At 43.5% G+C, this 17636-nt stretch overlaps 1 protein-coding gene across 6 annotated transcripts in view; it reads right to left on the reverse strand.

The window, feature by feature from the left end:
- AFF2 (ALF transcription elongation factor 2) overlaps nucleotides 1-17636 on the reverse strand; it is a 472783-nt gene that overhangs the window by 99933 nt on the left and 355214 nt on the right. For all 6 annotated transcript variants that reach the window (XM_072817064.1, XM_072817063.1, XM_072817062.1 and 3 more), the window contains one exon: nucleotides 9873-9969. In XM_072817064.1, the coding sequence (XP_072673165.1) occupies nucleotides 9873-9969 (97 nt within the window). The remainder of the gene's footprint in view (nucleotides 1-9872; nucleotides 9970-17636) is intronic.

Below are 17636 nucleotides of genomic sequence, written 5' to 3' on the forward strand. Positions count from 1 at the left end.
AAATGTGATTTATTATTACATCAGTTTCCAGGTTCTCTCCCTGCTCCAGAAGTGTGTGTGTGTGTGTGTGTGTGTGTGCGTGTGTGCGTGCGTGCATGTCTCAGGGGTGAGTGGGGGAACAGGCCTTAAAGCTCCAGAATGACTTTGTCTTTCTGGTGAGAAGCTCCCATCCAGGAGCTCACGCAGTCACCTCATTAAAACACTCCTATTGCCCAGGAAATTCCAAGGGATTTGGTGCCCTGTATCAGCAACAGGGGTCAAAGGCCAAATGTGAGAATAAAAGATGCTCCTAAGTGCTCTTATCACTTAGAAAATTATAATGTCTTAGGATACCATGCCAGGAACCAGGGACAGACACCAATATATCTATATACCTATATCTATATTTTCTATTATCTTATACCACCAAATACCAACTGACTTTCCTGTGCCTCAATGTCCTTATTGGCAACATGAAGCAGCTGGAATAAAGGGTCTCCATGGTCATTTTAAGGTCTGGTATTCCATATTCATACACAGGTATTATAGTCTCTCTACACATATATGACTCAGGGATAAATATGGAACCTGAGTCTACCTCTATTAGCAATAAACAAGATTTATTGCCAAGTTCATAAATGTTTCTATCTGATGTTCCAGAGAGTCCCATGTAGTACTCTGTGATATATGGGTTATGCCATCCCATACATTCTGGAAGCATCTGCTGCTTTGATCTGCCCATCTACTTGAATTCTGAATGGTTAATCTTACATTGGTAGCTAATCTCAAATTTGGATACTTCTTCTGTGTATTTACAATGCCTATGCTCTTTGCTCTTACACAAATACATAGAAGAAATATAGAGCTGCTTAAGAATAAGATGGATTCCGTTTCCCATTCAGGACAACGTCCTGGGTGTTTGCAGCCTGCCTGGTAGCTTTTCCAGCAGATGGCAGATATTTGGGGAACAGAGGAAAGCATTCTTGGCCTTAAACCAAAGCCCCAGTATATTTTTCAAAGCCAGCATATAAATTTCAAAATCTCACATTTTCAGTCTGGCAGTGTTTTATTATCCAGCTTTTGCTGGAGATGTTCATATTGCTCTAGTATATGCTAGAACCCAGATTGAATTCAGGACTTGGAAACTTGCAGTAAACTTCCGGTACACGTGGTACATTGCCTTGGGTTTGTTGGCTAATGGCTCTGAGACAGAACCTCCAAGTTGCAATCATGGATTTGGGACCCGAACTGGGGAGATGGAGAGGCCTCAGAAAAAGGATATGCTTGGACCAAACATAGGGTGGGGTGAGAGTGGAGATGAGACCATCCCTGGGGACTTCAATTCAAGTCAACTGAGTGATCCCCAACTTCCTGGAGATGGTGGCTACCCCCGTCCCCGCCCTGTTCTTCACAGACAGGTGCCCTGTAACATAAGGCCATGGCCATCTCTGTCCTACAGGAGAGCTACCTTTTCTGAAATAACGATCAAACCCATTTTTGCTTCTGTTTGGCTCCTAGGGCGCACAGCACACCGTCGCCAATGTCTGATTTCAACTCACTGTGGGAGGAATGGCAGGCTAAGCAAAAGAGGCAGTGGCTTTGCAGTTGGAGTGCTCAGAGATGGATAATTCATAAGCTGTAGTGGACATTAGCCAGTATCTGGTCATCAGCTGTGATAAGCATACCATGTAAAAACACTGCGCTGCTCGCCTATCTCTAAGCATTTTATTGAGATTACAATAAAAAGGCAATCTATGGAGATTACAAGTCAAAATATTTGGTACTAAAAGTGGAAGAGCTAATTACAATGAAAAAAAAATCAGCATGCAGGTTTCTAAACAGTCACAGACTTGCCTGGAGCATATTAAAAAAATCACATCATACAAGCCCTAAGCAGTTTCTTATTAATCTAGTCTCTATGCTAATACAGCCAAATGGGAAACACAATCTTGGGAATATGAAGGCCAATGTTATTCTATTAACCTTATATGTTATCCTATTTACTTTCCTGTCTTTAATGAATAAATTAAAATGTCCTCTCATTCTCTAATTGCTGGGTACTTAGGGTATGACAATGCACGGATTTTATTCAGCTACATTCTGCAGCCTTAACTGCCCAAACTCTATCATTTTGTGGGGGATTTCAATGAAAGGCAATGACAGATAAACTGTTTACATTAAAAGACTCTATCAAAGTTATTTTGCACCTGGTTTCATCCTAATCCATCTGCTGTTTCTCTAGCTCTGACAGGCTGACCTCTCTTGCTGTGTGTGCCATATTGATGTCATTACTGAAGGGGGCCTTCCCCAGCCTTTCTGCTGATAACAAAGTAAATGGAAATTCAGAGAAACCCCAGGGAGGTAACAACTTGTTCAGCATGATGAGGGAGAGCTGTGGCTAAAACAAGAGGACCGATTACAGCAGGGAAGAGTGTCTGTTGTCACAATGAATGCATTCGCGACAGCACATTGGCTTCCAAAGAGCCAGCTAATAGCAGGAGCAACATTTATTGCCGCGTTTCCATTAGCAAACTTTAAATGTGAAAGTGGGCTTGAGTTTAACCTGACTCCATGTTTTGAAAGAGTAACATGCATCCCAGGTATAAGAAACATATCCAAAGTGGCCAGAACTTTTGTGTCTTCTGCTACCGTGGAAGGCAGCTCATTTGCAATGATCCAGTAAGGACCTGGCCAGGGAACTGGCCCAACAATAACAAAAACAAGCAAAACTGGATCAAATATAAAACCAAAATCAAGAACTTGGATTAAAAGTGAGCTACTGGGGTACCTGGATGGCTCAGTGGTTGAGTATCTACCTTTGACTCAGGTTATGATCCCGGGGTCCTGGGATCGAGTCCTGCATCGGGCTCCTCACAGGGAGCCTGCTTCTCCCTCTGCCTATGTCTCTGCCTCTCTGTGTCTCTCATGAATAAATAAATAAAATCTTTAAAAAAAAAATAAAAGTAAGCTACCCGTGTACGAGGTAATGAGTGATCTTTGGCCAAAAAAATAAAATTATGAAATGGAGGGCAAGAGCTGAGAAGACACTATTTTTTTGGTCAATGTTAACACTGTTGAGGGGCAGACCCACCACCAGCCTCCAGTTCAAAAGTCCACACATCCCCAGTAACACACTTTGAAAGAAGTGCCCATCTCTAAGGGTACCAGAGCAATCCTTAGGCAGAAAAAGCAGAAAGATCCAGTTAAATAAAACCAGGTGCATGGGAGCTACCGGGGTACATGGGAGCTACTTGCAACAACGTATCCAGACACAACTCATCAGAATGCCTTTGTGCTCAAAGCAAATCTGAATTGTCTGGCTGTGTTTTTATTTGTTATTTATTTATTTATTTATTTATTTATTTATTTATTTATTTATTTTTAATTTTTATTTCTTTATGATAGAGAGAGAAAGAGAGGCAGAGACACAGGCAGAGGGAGAAGCAAGCTCCATGCACCGGGAGCCCGACGTGGGATTCGATCCCGGGTCTCCAGGATCGCGCCCTGGGCCAAAGGCAGGCACTAAACCGCTGCACCACCCAGGGATCCCCTGGCTGTGTTTTTAAAGCACCAACGCCACTCCAAGCTTTATCTCCACTAAAGAGCTGAGTCAGTCACTAACTGAACACTTCCCATCACACTCCTCATTCGCTCAACTTCTTCTGGAGCTAAATGAAGTCCTCTAAAATCTCAGTCTAATTCACGTTAATAACAAGATGGTATTAATATTAAAATGCCCTGAGGGTGGTTTCTAACAATACCCATTTCTTTAGTCTTTGTACTTCTAAATTTTGCTGCTTCTCGTGCCAGTTGGAGATGGCTGGGGATTGAGAGTGCCATGCTCAGGTCCAGCCTGCCTTCAGAGCCCAGGCCCCCCAGCCCCCAGACTGTCCTGCCAGCCTAGAATGAGGCCGCACGCCAAGAGCTGCATAAATCAAGCATCACGATCATCATTTGGTGAAACGTGAAGCAGATGTCTACCTGGTTCTGTGGATAGATGCTGGAGGGAGCTCAGGAGTTTGGCCACCACACATTCTAGAAGTCTTTGGAATAGGTCAAATTGTGGGTAGCTTAAAACTTTAAAGACAGCAATTTTAATAAACCTGTCAATACAATTTCTTTGTTAAGAAAACATTTGAGACTGATTAGGCTGCTTATATTGAAAGAGAAGCACAAGGTCTATATCTTTAGATCTTTTATTGAGCTGCAAGCACAGCATGAATAACTGCTTCTTAGCTGTAAATGAAAATTGATTCCAGGTTTAACTCCTCATTTTCAGGGGTCCTTTAAGTCCCAAGAAGCACACGAAGAAAAATGTAACCCAAGGAAAACTGCAGGTTCAGTGGGACAAGGTGAGGGCATGCAGAGAACCCCGCATGTACCCGCTCTTGAGAAGCCTGGCCCACTGGGTCCTGCTGCCCCAGCCACACACCAGTGGATACACCGCGAACTCCCTGCCCGCCCCAGAGGCCTGGCTGGAAGATGTCCTTTCAGTGAGCGTGGTATGTGGAGGGCCAGGCTGGAGTTTTAGGTCTGTGATGTCGAGAGCAGCCAGCTGAGGGGTAAAAACTGTAGTCAGTCAGCTGGCCAGTGGACATCGTGTAGCTCCTAACTATGTTAGTGACGTCCAACCTTGAAAAACAGAACCTACCACAACACAGATATGGACGCAGAGTCTAATTACAAAACACGGTATCCGATTCAAACCCTGTTCTGAAACATTCCAGATTCCAATATGGACTTCAAGTGATGATTTCCCATTCTGGCGAAGCTCCAAGAGAAAGCCACGGAGAGTGCAGCATCACAGCACACCCTCTGTCTTTCTCCAGGGCAGGAGGAAAGAAGGGAAGAAGTATGATCAGAAAGTATGACTCAGCTGCTCACCCACGTCAGTCCTCCAAAGAGAAACCCTTGTTGAGAGACACATAATTTACCCAGAGGACTTGGTGCAGTGTCACTGGCAACCTGGCCTTTCTTCCTGTCATGTCTGGTTTAAAACCTGCCAGGTGTCACAGGGGAGGAAAGGTTGTTCACACCCAGTTGGGACACTGAGTTCTCTTTCTAGCAGACCCCTATGGACACCAAAGCCAAAGCAAAGGGCAAGCTTTATGTACCAATGGAGCCAAAAGAGGGGACTTCCAATTAATGTTTAAAGGGGCTACAGGGGGGCAATCTGGGTGGCTCAGCAGCTGAGCATCTGCCTTGGCTCCGATCTTGATCCTGGGTTCCTGGGATCGAGTCCCGCATTGGGCTCCCTACAGGGAGCCTGCTTCTCCCTCTGCCTCTCTCTGTGAATAAATAAATGAAAAAATAAAATCTTAAAAAGTAACAATAATAAAAATAAAAGGGCCACAGGGAAGAATAGCCACTGATTTGTGTAGGGCTCATAGTTTTCAGAGCTTTTTCATTCTCTATTCCAAAAGCTATGCTCTTTATGACTACACATATAATTCCCATGGCCAGGGTTGCCACATACTGACTGTTCTCTAGGTAGTAAATTCAGCAGCTCTCTTTAACATCCTACTCCTTACAACAAAAGGCAAAGTAATGTAGCCCACGTCCCAAAGAACATGAGACCTTTTAGATCACTACTAATGATAGTGACACTGACACTGACGATTGTGTGAAGCGATACACACTTACTATGTGCTGAGCAAAGTGTCAGACGATCTAGCCCACATCCATTCACTTAGTCACTAAATCCTCACTAGGACTCAGTAAAGTAGGTGCTATTGTTACCTCCATTTTAGAGACACTTAGGCCTTTGGCCCAAGGTCATCCAGTAAGTGGCAGAGACAGATTCAAGCTGCATCTATCTACGTATGTATATTCTTGCTCTGCCTTCCTACATTGTGTCAGCAGGGCCACACCATCTTAGAAGGTAGCACAGACATATTTGCTTCCTAAACAGTCTCAACTGAGAAAGCAAAGTGTGGCAGGGAATGTGGAGAGAACACAACTTTTTAACAAATATTTTCAGAGTAACGATCACTATCGCTTTTTCCCCAAAAACCATGTGCATATGTGATTGTGCATCTCTGCCTTTAAAAAGTCTCTAGAAGGTAAAAGCTTGTGTTAAAAACGTTTTTTAAAGCATTTTTTAAAAATTTCATTTATTTATTCATGAGAGACACACACACAGAGAGAGGTAGAGACACAGGCAGAGGGAGAAGCAGGCTCCATGCAGGGAGCCCGACGTGGGACTCGATCCTGGGTCTCTAGGACCACGAGCTGGGCTGAAGGTAGCGCTAAACCACTGAGCCACCCAGGCTGCCCTAAAAACTTTTTTTAAACAACCTTGAGTCTCCATGGCTGACCATTGGCATCTTTAATTTCTATATTATAATTCTCCCATTCCGGCCTCACGCTTCATTTTCTTGTTTGCAGGAATAATGCTTCGCTTTTAAGCACACTCTAAAGGCTCTGTTGGTGTTCCTGCACAGGACCTGTTCAGCCTAGCCAGTGGTGGGTAAGGAGGGGGGAGGTTGTTCTGATTCTGAGACACTTGGCACTGAAATGCCATAGTAGGAACTGGCACGTCTGGATCCTGTGTTTCCTTTTCATAAATACATTGGAAATGCATTCCCTTAGGATTTCTTATGTTGCAAACTCTACCATTAAGGTCTTAGGAGCTTTTGGAAAGGATTGGTATCTACTCTCACTTAGCCTGGACAATCTGGGTCTCCTGAGGTGAGTCCAGGTACAATGATCACAGGTGAGATGATCTGAGATGGTCTCCAGAAAGCTAATGGCTTTTTTATTGGACTATGTCTGCATGAATATAGCCTCCGGGTTCTGAGAAAGCTTCTAAGTACAATGTCAGCTCAGACGAATGGTACGGTCTGGCTCCTTGGACACAACACCTAATGCACCAATGCATTTGTTTCTATGCTTTTGCCTCAATCATCCTGCCACAAATAGGATAATCCTGTAATTCTGTAGCTCAGACCAGAAGCCCAAGTATATCTCTAAGGTTTATTGGTAAGATTCAAAGAAGACAGAGAACCTAACTTAATATCAGGCACAGAGCAAGGGTGGCTCTGTCAATGGGAGTGCTCAGCACTCCTCCTGATGTCGCTGGCAGTATGACAGTCCCAATTACAAGACGGAAGAAGAGGACCCTGTTATCTACACAGTACTATGTTACCTCACCTGAAAGAGTCAGTTCAAAGGAACCAAAACCAGGTGCTCGGAAAAAGACTTATATACATGTCCTCACAGCAGTGCTATCTGAAGTAGCCAAAAGGTGGAAACCTCAACATGCCCATCCATCTAACTGATGAACAGGTAAACCAAACAGGTTTATGGAACAGGTGTATCCATCCAATGGAGTATCACTCAGCCATAAAGAAGGAAGAAAGTGCTCATCTATGGTATAATGTGGATGGACCTAAAGAACATTACAGCAAGTGAAAGAAGCTAGTCACAAATGGTTACATATTATATATAAAATCAGCAAGTCCACAGAGACACAACAGAGAAGTGGTTGTCAAGGGCTGGGGGAGGGGAAATGGTGAGTCACTGCTTAATGTATGTGGGATCTCCTCCCGGGGTGGTGAAAATATTCTGGAACTGCGTCATGGTTGTGCAATCTTGTAAATGTACCAAACACCACCGAATTGTACACTTTAAAATGGTGAATTTGATGTCATGTGAATTTTACCACAATGCAAAAAAAAGGGAGAATAATTTCAATGCATCTTTCTTTGAAAAAAAAAAAAAAAGAGGCCTCATAAAGCCAGAGCTTACCAGACACTGCTTGGTACTATAACTTCTGCTACTGCACGACATTCTCCTTGGTCTTTAGCCTTCTTGCCTTTTAACAAGTCCTCAAACTCTGTAGGGGGCTTATTTGTAAATGTTTGTAACGTTGCATCTACTTCTTGCTTCCAGGGCCCAGTGAGGGGGGATAAATTGTCATTCTGCTCTGCCTTAGGTCTCCCCATTCAACCTCCCCTTCAGATGAGAAGCTTGGTTGATGAAGGCATGACTGGCCTAAGGGCGGCATGCCACAGCCAGCTGGCCAATGCACCAATTGGGATTCCCTGATGGTCTCAGCACCAACACGAAGTCAGCAAACACACACCCTAAAAAGCCAGATGATTCAGGCCAACAGACCCACTGCCGCTCCTTCAGGTAAATACAGAATAAAACAACTTGAGAGGCTAAAAAGCAGATTGCGTTTATGTAATCACAGAGAGGAAGTCAATGTGCAAAACCTACTTTCACTTATTGTTGATTACTGCTTTAAACATTTCCATTAAAAAGTAATGCAGCATCTGTCAAAATCAATGATCTAGGATTTTTTTGTTTTATTTACCACCACTGTGCTCGTCACTGGTCTATTAAATGTAGAAAACAGGAAAAACAGACACTGGAATTTCAGCATGCATTCTGCATCAACTCTGAAGCCCATGACTCACATAGGAGAGGGACTTCTTGCACCCAGGACAGGAACAGCAAGCCTCCGGGAGACAATGGAGCTTGTTCTTGACAAGGCACCACAGTGCAAAGATGCAATTGTTACATGTTGCAAAAAACACAAGCTTAGGAATAAGGAGGAGAAAGTAAAGGCGAGCCAAGTATTGGCCACATAACATGGCAAATGACTTCAATTTTCTTTTATTGTACTGTATTTTTGTTTTCAATTTTAAAATTCTACCAAATGGCGGGAGTTCTGGCGTGGCACACAACTGTATAGGAGAACAGGGTAGGTGAGCCCGGAGAGATTTTCCTAAGCTTTTCTTTGCTGTCTCCTCACAACACATTTAGTGAATATGGAATTCTGTATTTTAAAAAGGATTTTATTTATTCACTTGAAAGGAGAGAGAGAGAGAGAGAGAACAAAGCTGGGGTGGGGAAAGAGCAGAGGGAGAAGCAGGCTTCCCACTGAGCAGGGAGCCCAATGAGGGACTCGATCGTGGGACCCCGGGATCATGTCCTGAGCTGAAGGCAGACGCTTAACTGAGCCCCCAGGCACCCCTGGGGTTCTGTATTTGATAATTATCTTGACACACCAGTGCATGAGCATTCCTTAAAACCGTCTGCTTCCAGTTTCCTAACACAGCCGACTTGACCATCCAAAGAACTTGGTCAGGTACCGGTACAGCTGTTAAAAAAGGCACTCCTCCTGTGTTCCTCATCGGAGGTTATGAACACACCCAGGAGGAGCCCACACGTGAGACAGTTCAGCCACAGAGAAAATGCATAAGCATCGCTGACACCATCCACCGCACTGCCATTCTCATGGCTCACGCACGATCCTTGGCCTTTTCCAACCCAAGTCCAGTCTCACCAGAAATGCTGTAAAGGCATTTCTGCTCTCTCCTTTGGGGGCAAGTGCTGTACACACTTACAAATGCAGAGTGGATGAAGACGGGGTGGCAGCAAGTTTTTGCCAAACGCCTTTGGCCCGAAGGCTGGTGCACGCTGCAGGAGGCTGGGTGCCAAGTGTCGGCACGTGCTCTGAAGTGGTGCACCTGGGAGAGGGGAATGCAGCCCTCGCGTTGATGCCCTAATTAATTAATGAGCGTGGGCTGTAAGCCTCGCGTCGGCCTCACTAAGGGAAAGTTACACCTCGCCCGAGACAATGCTGAGTCCGAGAGAGGGAAAGACAGGCTCTCACTTACTGACGACCCCTACGTGTGTTTGACAAGGGAGCGGAGGGAGGAGGTGTGAGCAGTTTTCAAGAGCTCGGCATCTCCTCGCTGGAGCTTGAATGAAACCATGAACTGATTCCACCTGTTCCAGACCACTGTGCCCAGCCGTGCGGCTTTCCCCTCTCTCTGCAGCCCAGAGATGAAGCAGAGGGTAGGCTAGCGGATGGCAAAACCCTTGCGGTCCTTTATGCTCCCTCCCTTTGGGTCCCAAACCAAGCGTGAAGCTCTTCCTACCTGGTAGAGCTCAGTGGCTGTGCACTGAGTGGCCAAGGTCTTCACAGGTTCAAGGTCATCTTCATCACTGCTCAGCTTCAGATCGTCCTCAAGCATCCTACAAGAAAAGCAGGGTGATGTGCGTGTTAGAAGGCGTCTTTTCTAAATCATCCTCAGCTACATCTTGCAATGAGGATAAAATATTGAAGCTACAATCTGACAGCTGCAATTCTGTCAAAGGTGCAGAGGGAACCAAGATTCTTTCAGCTAATTAGATATTTGAGCTCTTATATTTATGTGTCATACTCGGCACACATCTTCCCTCTCTCTACCTTCCCCTAAATCAAGGGGAAAAAAAAGGACTATTTCAGCATCTCCAGAGATGACTGGAGTCTATATATTTTTACTACTGAAAATGTAATAAATGTACTGATCAATCAGTGTGGAGTGGCACGTGACACGGGATCTCTACAGGAAAGGAGGCTGTGAGCCTCCCATGAAAGAATTGGGGCAGGGTAACAGCCCCCAGCTCTAGAGGCTGTTGTTGTAGCCTGCTGGGGCTCTCTGGATGACAGAGGCAAAAGGCCCAGCAAACTTTCCGCTGCCTCACAGTGCCCTCTGCACCGTGGCAGTTCTGTGGCCACAAAATAGCTGGGCAGAGAAATGGCTAGTCATTAACCTTTTGATATATGACCGATCGCTTCCTGTAAAATTTGATCCAAGAGATGTAAGCCCATGATGTGGATGAGAAATCTTTCTCTCCTAAGGCAAGGTACCTGAAAAATACTAGTGGTCCGAATTTTGGCAATGAACTAGCACTTTCAAAATTGTTTATCGAGCACACAGAGCCTCTTGTTTCCACAGTGCCACCCGCTCTATCCCCAAACCTGAGCCACAGTAGGAGTGACTTATGATCTTAAAATTCTAGTTACACAGCCTTCAAAAGACCAATTGGTGTGAATATTTCTAAGTACTAAATACAACTTTAGACCTCATTCCCAGCTTTCAAATGGGGGCAGTCCCAGCCTCCCTGGACCAATGACCATTTTCTGAGCATGATTTGCTCTTTCTTACTTCCAGACTCAGAATCAGGCTCAGTTCCCAGGCTAGAATTTCCTTCTTCAACTCTGAAAACCCTATTTTTCCTCCATAGCTCAGCCAGATACCATGTCCTCCACAAAAAGCTTTTGAGAAATAACACCTAGATCAGAAAAAACACCTTTTCCTTCTGCCCCACCCTGGGTCCAGCTGGAGCACAGCACTGCTTTCCACTGAGCAAGCCCACAGTGGTCACTCATTCCCGCATGGCTGTGGTTGCAACTTACTTCTGTCTTCCCAGAAATGATAACGCTTGCCACCCTCATTTTGCAGACAGGGAAAGAAGGTTCAGAGAAGCCAAGTGCTTTGTGCAAGGTCACACGGCTAGTTGTGCTAGAGCCAGTCCTAAAACTCTCATGTCCTGATTTCTGCCTGAGTGTTTTTTCCAGAAAGGAAGTTGGAAAGCAAAGGGCAACTTCTAACTTGATAAATAAAGGAATAAATTATTTTAGAAGTTATGTTCAAATGTTCAAAAGAGATCCAGGTCAAAGTGGGTATCCACTCTTAAGTCTCTGAGGGAAGCACGGCTCTCTCACTTTCATGCTCAGCCATAGAAAACCAGGATATGTTCACTGAGGTCTGAAAACCAAAGACTGATAGAATGGTTGGAAGGATAGCTGTTTGAGTTGGTTGGATAGTTGGTTTGAGTTGGTTTCAGATAAACTAAACTTGCAAGATTTATGACTGTCCTTCATGAGACTAAAGGATGTTTTGAAGATCTTAGAGAAGAAGACAAAATGTATCCCCCCATTTCTTTTGCAGTTGCAGGCTGATGACACCGAGCAAATAATTCTTTACAACACATTGTCACAGACGGAGACTATATTATTCTCATAAGCTACAGAACATAAATATTTTAAAACTACCTATGCTGGTCATGAAGTGTCTCATTTTCCGTGTGTGTGTATGTGTGTGTACCTCAATTCAGGTAGGCAATGTCTATGTGTTAATTTCCATAGAAGTGTTGGGCAAAATAAATTATTGATAATTCCTCATTCAGAAGATCCATTTATGTGTCACGGAAAGTGCTAAGTATTTGACCAGAGGCTTGTAATTTGGCCTGTATGAAGCATCAGCTATCATTAGCCCCATTTTCCAGGCTGAAAGGAACACTGAGGCTTAGAGAGGTAAGGAACTTGTTTATGATCACACAGCTAGGAAATCGTGGAGGCAAACATGGAACTGGCCATCTCCAGCCAGAACTCGAGAGTATATAATGTCTTCCTAGAGGGTGTAATTGACAAAAGATGGTATATTAAAGAAAATCAACAGCAACAACAGAAAACCCACAAAACACACTGGTGAGTCAAGATATTTAGATTCAACTGAGGTTACTCATAAACTCTGATATCTTGGGAAAGTCACTTACTGTCTCTGAACCTTATCTGCATCCCTTGTCTGTTAAAGGGCATAATAATCATTAAACTCTTTCACAGGGTGGTGGCAGTGGTGAACATAATATCAACTAAAGCATGTGAAATGCTTTATGAAAGCACAAAATGAATGCAGGGTATCATTAAGTTTGGAAAGATGTCATCACAGTTAGAAATAATGTACACCATTAACACTGCTAACAAGTAATCACAAGCAAGTCTTCATGAGACTTTGTTGTCATCTTCCTTTGCCGAGCAATCAGAAGGTAAGCTTTGTGGTGACTCAGACCGTGTCTCCTAAAATCTCCAAGCTAAAGCCAAAAATGGGCTTGTGGTCTTCAAGCTACTCTTCTTTAGGGAGAACTAGTAACATCCAGAGCCATAATTCAGAGACTTGAATTCAACAGTCATTTTCCTCTCCGACCAACTCTATGTGATTCTAACATGGAAGTGAAAGGTCTTCCAACGTCCAGTTTTGGAAATAGGTAACTGATCTCCATAGTGATTGACATTAAACACCTCCCCCACGCAACAAGCTTGGTATGGATTTGGTTATTAATAAAGGACAATGGGACGCATATGTTAAAGTCCTGGTAAACACAAGTTGAGAAGTAACTAGGAAGGCAAACCACCATTAGTTATCTCTGGACGTGTTAGGCATTCATTTCATTCTGCTCCTTCACTGACCTATTAAGCTTTATTCTTGAATATACATGTACTTGTTTGCATTTCCTTCTGTAGCTAATACTCAACATTACTCAAGGGAAAGAGGAGGATTATGAAAGATTTTGGATTTAATTATTATAGCGGCACCATTCACACCCACTGCAGTTAAGGTAGTCTCAGCAGAAAGATGGTAAGTTCTTTTCATGAGGTCACAGCTCCATAGACAAATTCATCACACGCTGGGTATCTCACAGTGTGAGAAAATCATGCTCATATGTATTCCTATGTGTGTAATCTTAAAAAATGACTATTGTTCTTCCACTTCTCAATTCAATGAAAATGGAACAAAGTAGGCCTCCTTAGTGACTTTAGATATTTGTTTGGGATCTGGTAGTTAATAGTGCCTGTCTCTGTGAAAACTCTCTGGTTTTTACTTTTACCAAGACATAATTTCTATATTATTATGAAGTTAAATAGTTCAAAAAACTACATCCACAAAACCAAATCCTTGCCCTGAAGGAAGGGTGAGTTGCACCCAGGGTAGCTTCTGTTGCTAACTCTCTGGGTCTCAAGCTGATCCTGGTAACCTCAGAGGGCTCCTGGCACTGGGACATCCCAGCACATGACACTGTGACAGGCCCTATGTGAGTTATAATCATAAAATCATAAGATCGCTCTCTATTAACCCTGCCACTTCACATAATGGAATGCTTAGGTGATTCTGAAGAGGAAAAAACAGAAGGCTTGGACCATTATTATAGAAGGTTCTATGGAAATGAAACCTTTAGTTGGGTTTGCTCTCTTGAACTAGTCAGTACAACTCTTTGAATCTCAATTTTCTCACATGTGAAAATAAGCAATAATAATATGCACTTTGGAGAGTTTGGGAAGGATTAGAAAAAGCACATTTGTACAGATCACCCAGGAGTCAATATAAATAGCTGTTGTTTGCATACTGGTCATTATTGCTATTGCTATCATTATTATTACCTGAGAAACGATGCTTTACAGAATGGAACAATAAAACAAAAGGCTCTGCTGGTGACCCAAAGACTGGCAGAGGTATCAAATAGCAAGCATCATTGGATGCCAGGTGAGGCATGGTTCAGAGATTCTGAAGGAGTTTGGAAAGTTTCTGCACTTGGATTTACACTTCAAGAATGTTCCAAATTCATCATGGCTGTTTTGGGTTTCCTAAGATCCTCCAGAGTACTTAAGATCCCCTGGATATCTGAAGCCTTATTGTAAGATGAAACACATAGACAGTTCCAAGTGAAAGTTTAAATAAAAATAAGAGTGGCCCTGATACCTTGCTCCTTCTGTCTGTGGGGTGACCTGTAGGTCCAGAGATATGAGCAAAAGATGGCCCCTACCGGAAGCTGTGCTCACCTTGAGCACGTTGTCTTTGGGCATGCCACTCTCAAGAGGCATTTCCAATAAACATCCGGCTTTAACCATTGTATAAAAGGCGAGGGTTGATCCAGAAGGATCAGAGGCTGTTAGTTGATCCAGAATCCTTGCTCAGAAGCAACCTTCAGAGCCCTGAATGTGTAGGTTGCAAGCCTACAGATTGCCTTTTTGTGAATGACAAAATGGCGCCCCTCTGGGTGGACAGCTTGTCAGGCGTACTGCTTGATACTGGCTGGATTCCAGCTTCCAAGTATCTGTGGAAAGAGCTGCAATGCTAGTGACCGACACTCCGACAGATCATGGCTCCTACAGTTGGAAGTGCCTGGAAGGGTTATCCATTCCACCTTGTCACCCAATGAACAAATTTACAATATCCCTCACACATGGCCAGAAGCCATTGTCTGATGGGTAGCGGGCAATGCTTCTATTGTTCAGGAGCTTTAACTGTTAGAAAGTTCTGCCAGTTAGGAACTGCCCTGTGCTTTCTTGGAATTTCCATGTGGTAGCCTGAGTCTTGTTCTCCACACCCCACACTGGGAGCCTGGACGTGGAATGGTGTCAGGGACAGAGCTAGTGCTGCTGGCTACACTGTGTGATGGGAGGGTTGGGGATGGAGGCAGGAGCTGGGCTGCTGCTTCATGTAGGTTTGGGGCTCTAAACAAAAATTAGGAATCATCTTATTGAGGGCCCTCTTCTAGAATAGTAACTTAGCCCTACTGACTCCTTAAAGGGTACTTCTTCTTCATAAAGTAGGCTGGGAGGAATGAAACATGATTGGTTTAGAATTACTCGGGGAATTCTATATTTTCCTACCTAGTGCCATGTAGTTTCTGCAGCACTGAATCATTTGTTGGTAAGCAAGGCGGGCAATGAGGAAGCGGCAGTGATATTTTTCAAAGCACTCATTCTGTTTCCCTGATGTAAGGAGGCTCTGGCTTTTTTTCTTGGGAGAAGTTGCATTTAATTTTCTCAAGGTTTTAGCTTCAGTCTGCTTCCATGACCACCCTGCTGGGAATCCTAGAAAATCCCAGTCTGAGGGCCACAGAAGTGACAAATGGTTTGAAGATCTAGGCTATATTCCAGAGGGATGAATTTCCCAAGGCCTGTTGGGTGGGGCCCTCTAGCCCAGTGCCGCCCAGTGGGCCCCACAGCCTGGGTCTAAACTAGATCATGCACTCTGCCATGGGCATGCAAATCAGAGAAGGAGTGTCTTTTGTTACTGATGGCCTTTAGGGGTTTCATAAAATGAGCACCCCGTAAAGTTATTCTGATTTCTTAGCAAGAGAACTGGAAGTTCCTTTAGGAATAATACAGGCCAGGGCTTGGCAGACTGAGGCTCTCCATCCAAAGCCACCCTCCCTCCATTCTTAAGTTGCCTGTGAGTTAAGGATGGCGCTGACCTTTTTAAATGGTTGAGAAAGACAAAATCAAGAGAAGGATGATATTTCATGACATATGAAAATTATATGGAATTCAAATTTCATTATCCATAAATAAAGTTGTATTGGAACACAGCCATGCTCATCCATTTGCATATTGGCTGTGCTTTTATGCTACAATGGCTGGGTTCTGTAGTTGTAACAGAGAACACATGGCCCCCAAAACCCGAAATATTTACTATGTGAGCCTTTACATACCAAAGTCTGTGGACCCTCTGCTTGAAGCCAATAGTTTCAAATTCTCTTTAAATTCAAGAATCCTTCCGCTGCCCAGTGAAATCTTACAAGGAACTCCCAATGAAAAAGAGATTAAGGTACCACTGTTTTTGTCACAGCCAGGTTTTGGGGGACATCTGGAGGGCCCCAGGGATTAGAGGAACATAGTGTGTGAAAACAACTCAGCTACATAAATCTTATTTGTTGGAGTAATTCTGGCTTCATGGATATTTCATAGAACTTTGTTAGAGAACCTAAATTTTAGTTATGTAACCTCTCTGAACCTTGGTTTACTCCCCTGTGCAATGGGAATGAAATAATATGTCTCTTGGAGATCAGGAAATGCTGAACAGTCAGTTTGGGCAGAGTGTAGAGTACATAAAAGGCAATAGTAGGAAAAAAGAAATGAATAAATATCCTTTTTCTAGATGTACCTGTGGTACATATGGATTTATATCTATGCTACACGCATAAGCCAAAGCTAATAGCGTGAGCCTTGATATATATGACTATTGTCTTGTATCAAACTGCCACCTCTTCAACCTTGGACTTCCTCAGAATTGATCACATAAATTCAGCACCATACCAATTTTCTGCTCCATGGTCATTATTTTGAATTTGATTTTCATTTTATTGGTATATTTCTCTGGGTTATATAATTTTCTCCCAATGCGGGAACCCAAGTTATCATGCAAATGACAAACTGCCTAATATAATTCAGAGGGCTTTCAATAATGTTACACACAGCATAACACTATCGTATCATTTTTTCAGGGTGTGTGTGTGTAAAAAACATCTAAGAGTGGATTTCCCCAGAGAAGACCATAACCCAGTAGACCCAACTGGACCTGAAATCAAATGTTGAGATAATTCCAAAGGAGAAAAGAGAATTCTTTGACTTTAAAAATATCTCAGGCATGGATCTGGATATCTGACATTGTACTCTTCAGTAAGACCATGCAAGTCATCTTGAACAAACTTCCTGGAGTCATACTGGCAACAGAGAGTCATCCAAGTGGATTAATAGAGATTCACCTGAGACAATTTCCTGGGCCCAATATTTGTGGGTGAGACCCAACTGCAGCCCTTAAGAAGACAGGTTGTAGAGTTGGTCTGTGCTAATTTGAACTCCAGCTCTAAAACTTACTGAGTGTGGATTTGGGCAAGTTATGGAACTTAGAGCTTCCATGTTCTAATCTGTAAAATGGAGCCAATAATAGGACCTATTTCAGAGGGCTGGTATGAGGATTACATGGAATGATGTATGAAAAATAGTTGGCAAGCACTCAATAGTGACTGTTACTGTTATTATTACTTGCCATGACTGTGCCTGAAACACAGTCATGGGGAGCAACTAGGAGTGGGACCTGGTCCCTCCTCCTAATAAAGCGTGCCCTTTAGCAGGGACAAAGCCTTCATAAACAGTGACAATGACAATTCAATGCTACACAGAGAGGCTGGGGAAGGCTACACAGAAGTGGTGGCCTTCGAGCAATATCTTGGAGACAGAATGATCTGCCAGGGGAGTCAGAAAGGAAAGGGCAGCCTAAGGAGAACAAAAAGAGGTATCAAAAGACCAGAGG

The sequence above is a fragment of the Canis lupus genome, chromosome X, assembly GCF_048164855.1.
Source record: "Canis lupus baileyi chromosome X, mCanLup2.hap1, whole genome shotgun sequence".
NCBI lineage: Eukaryota > Metazoa > Chordata > Mammalia > Carnivora > Canidae > Canis > Canis lupus.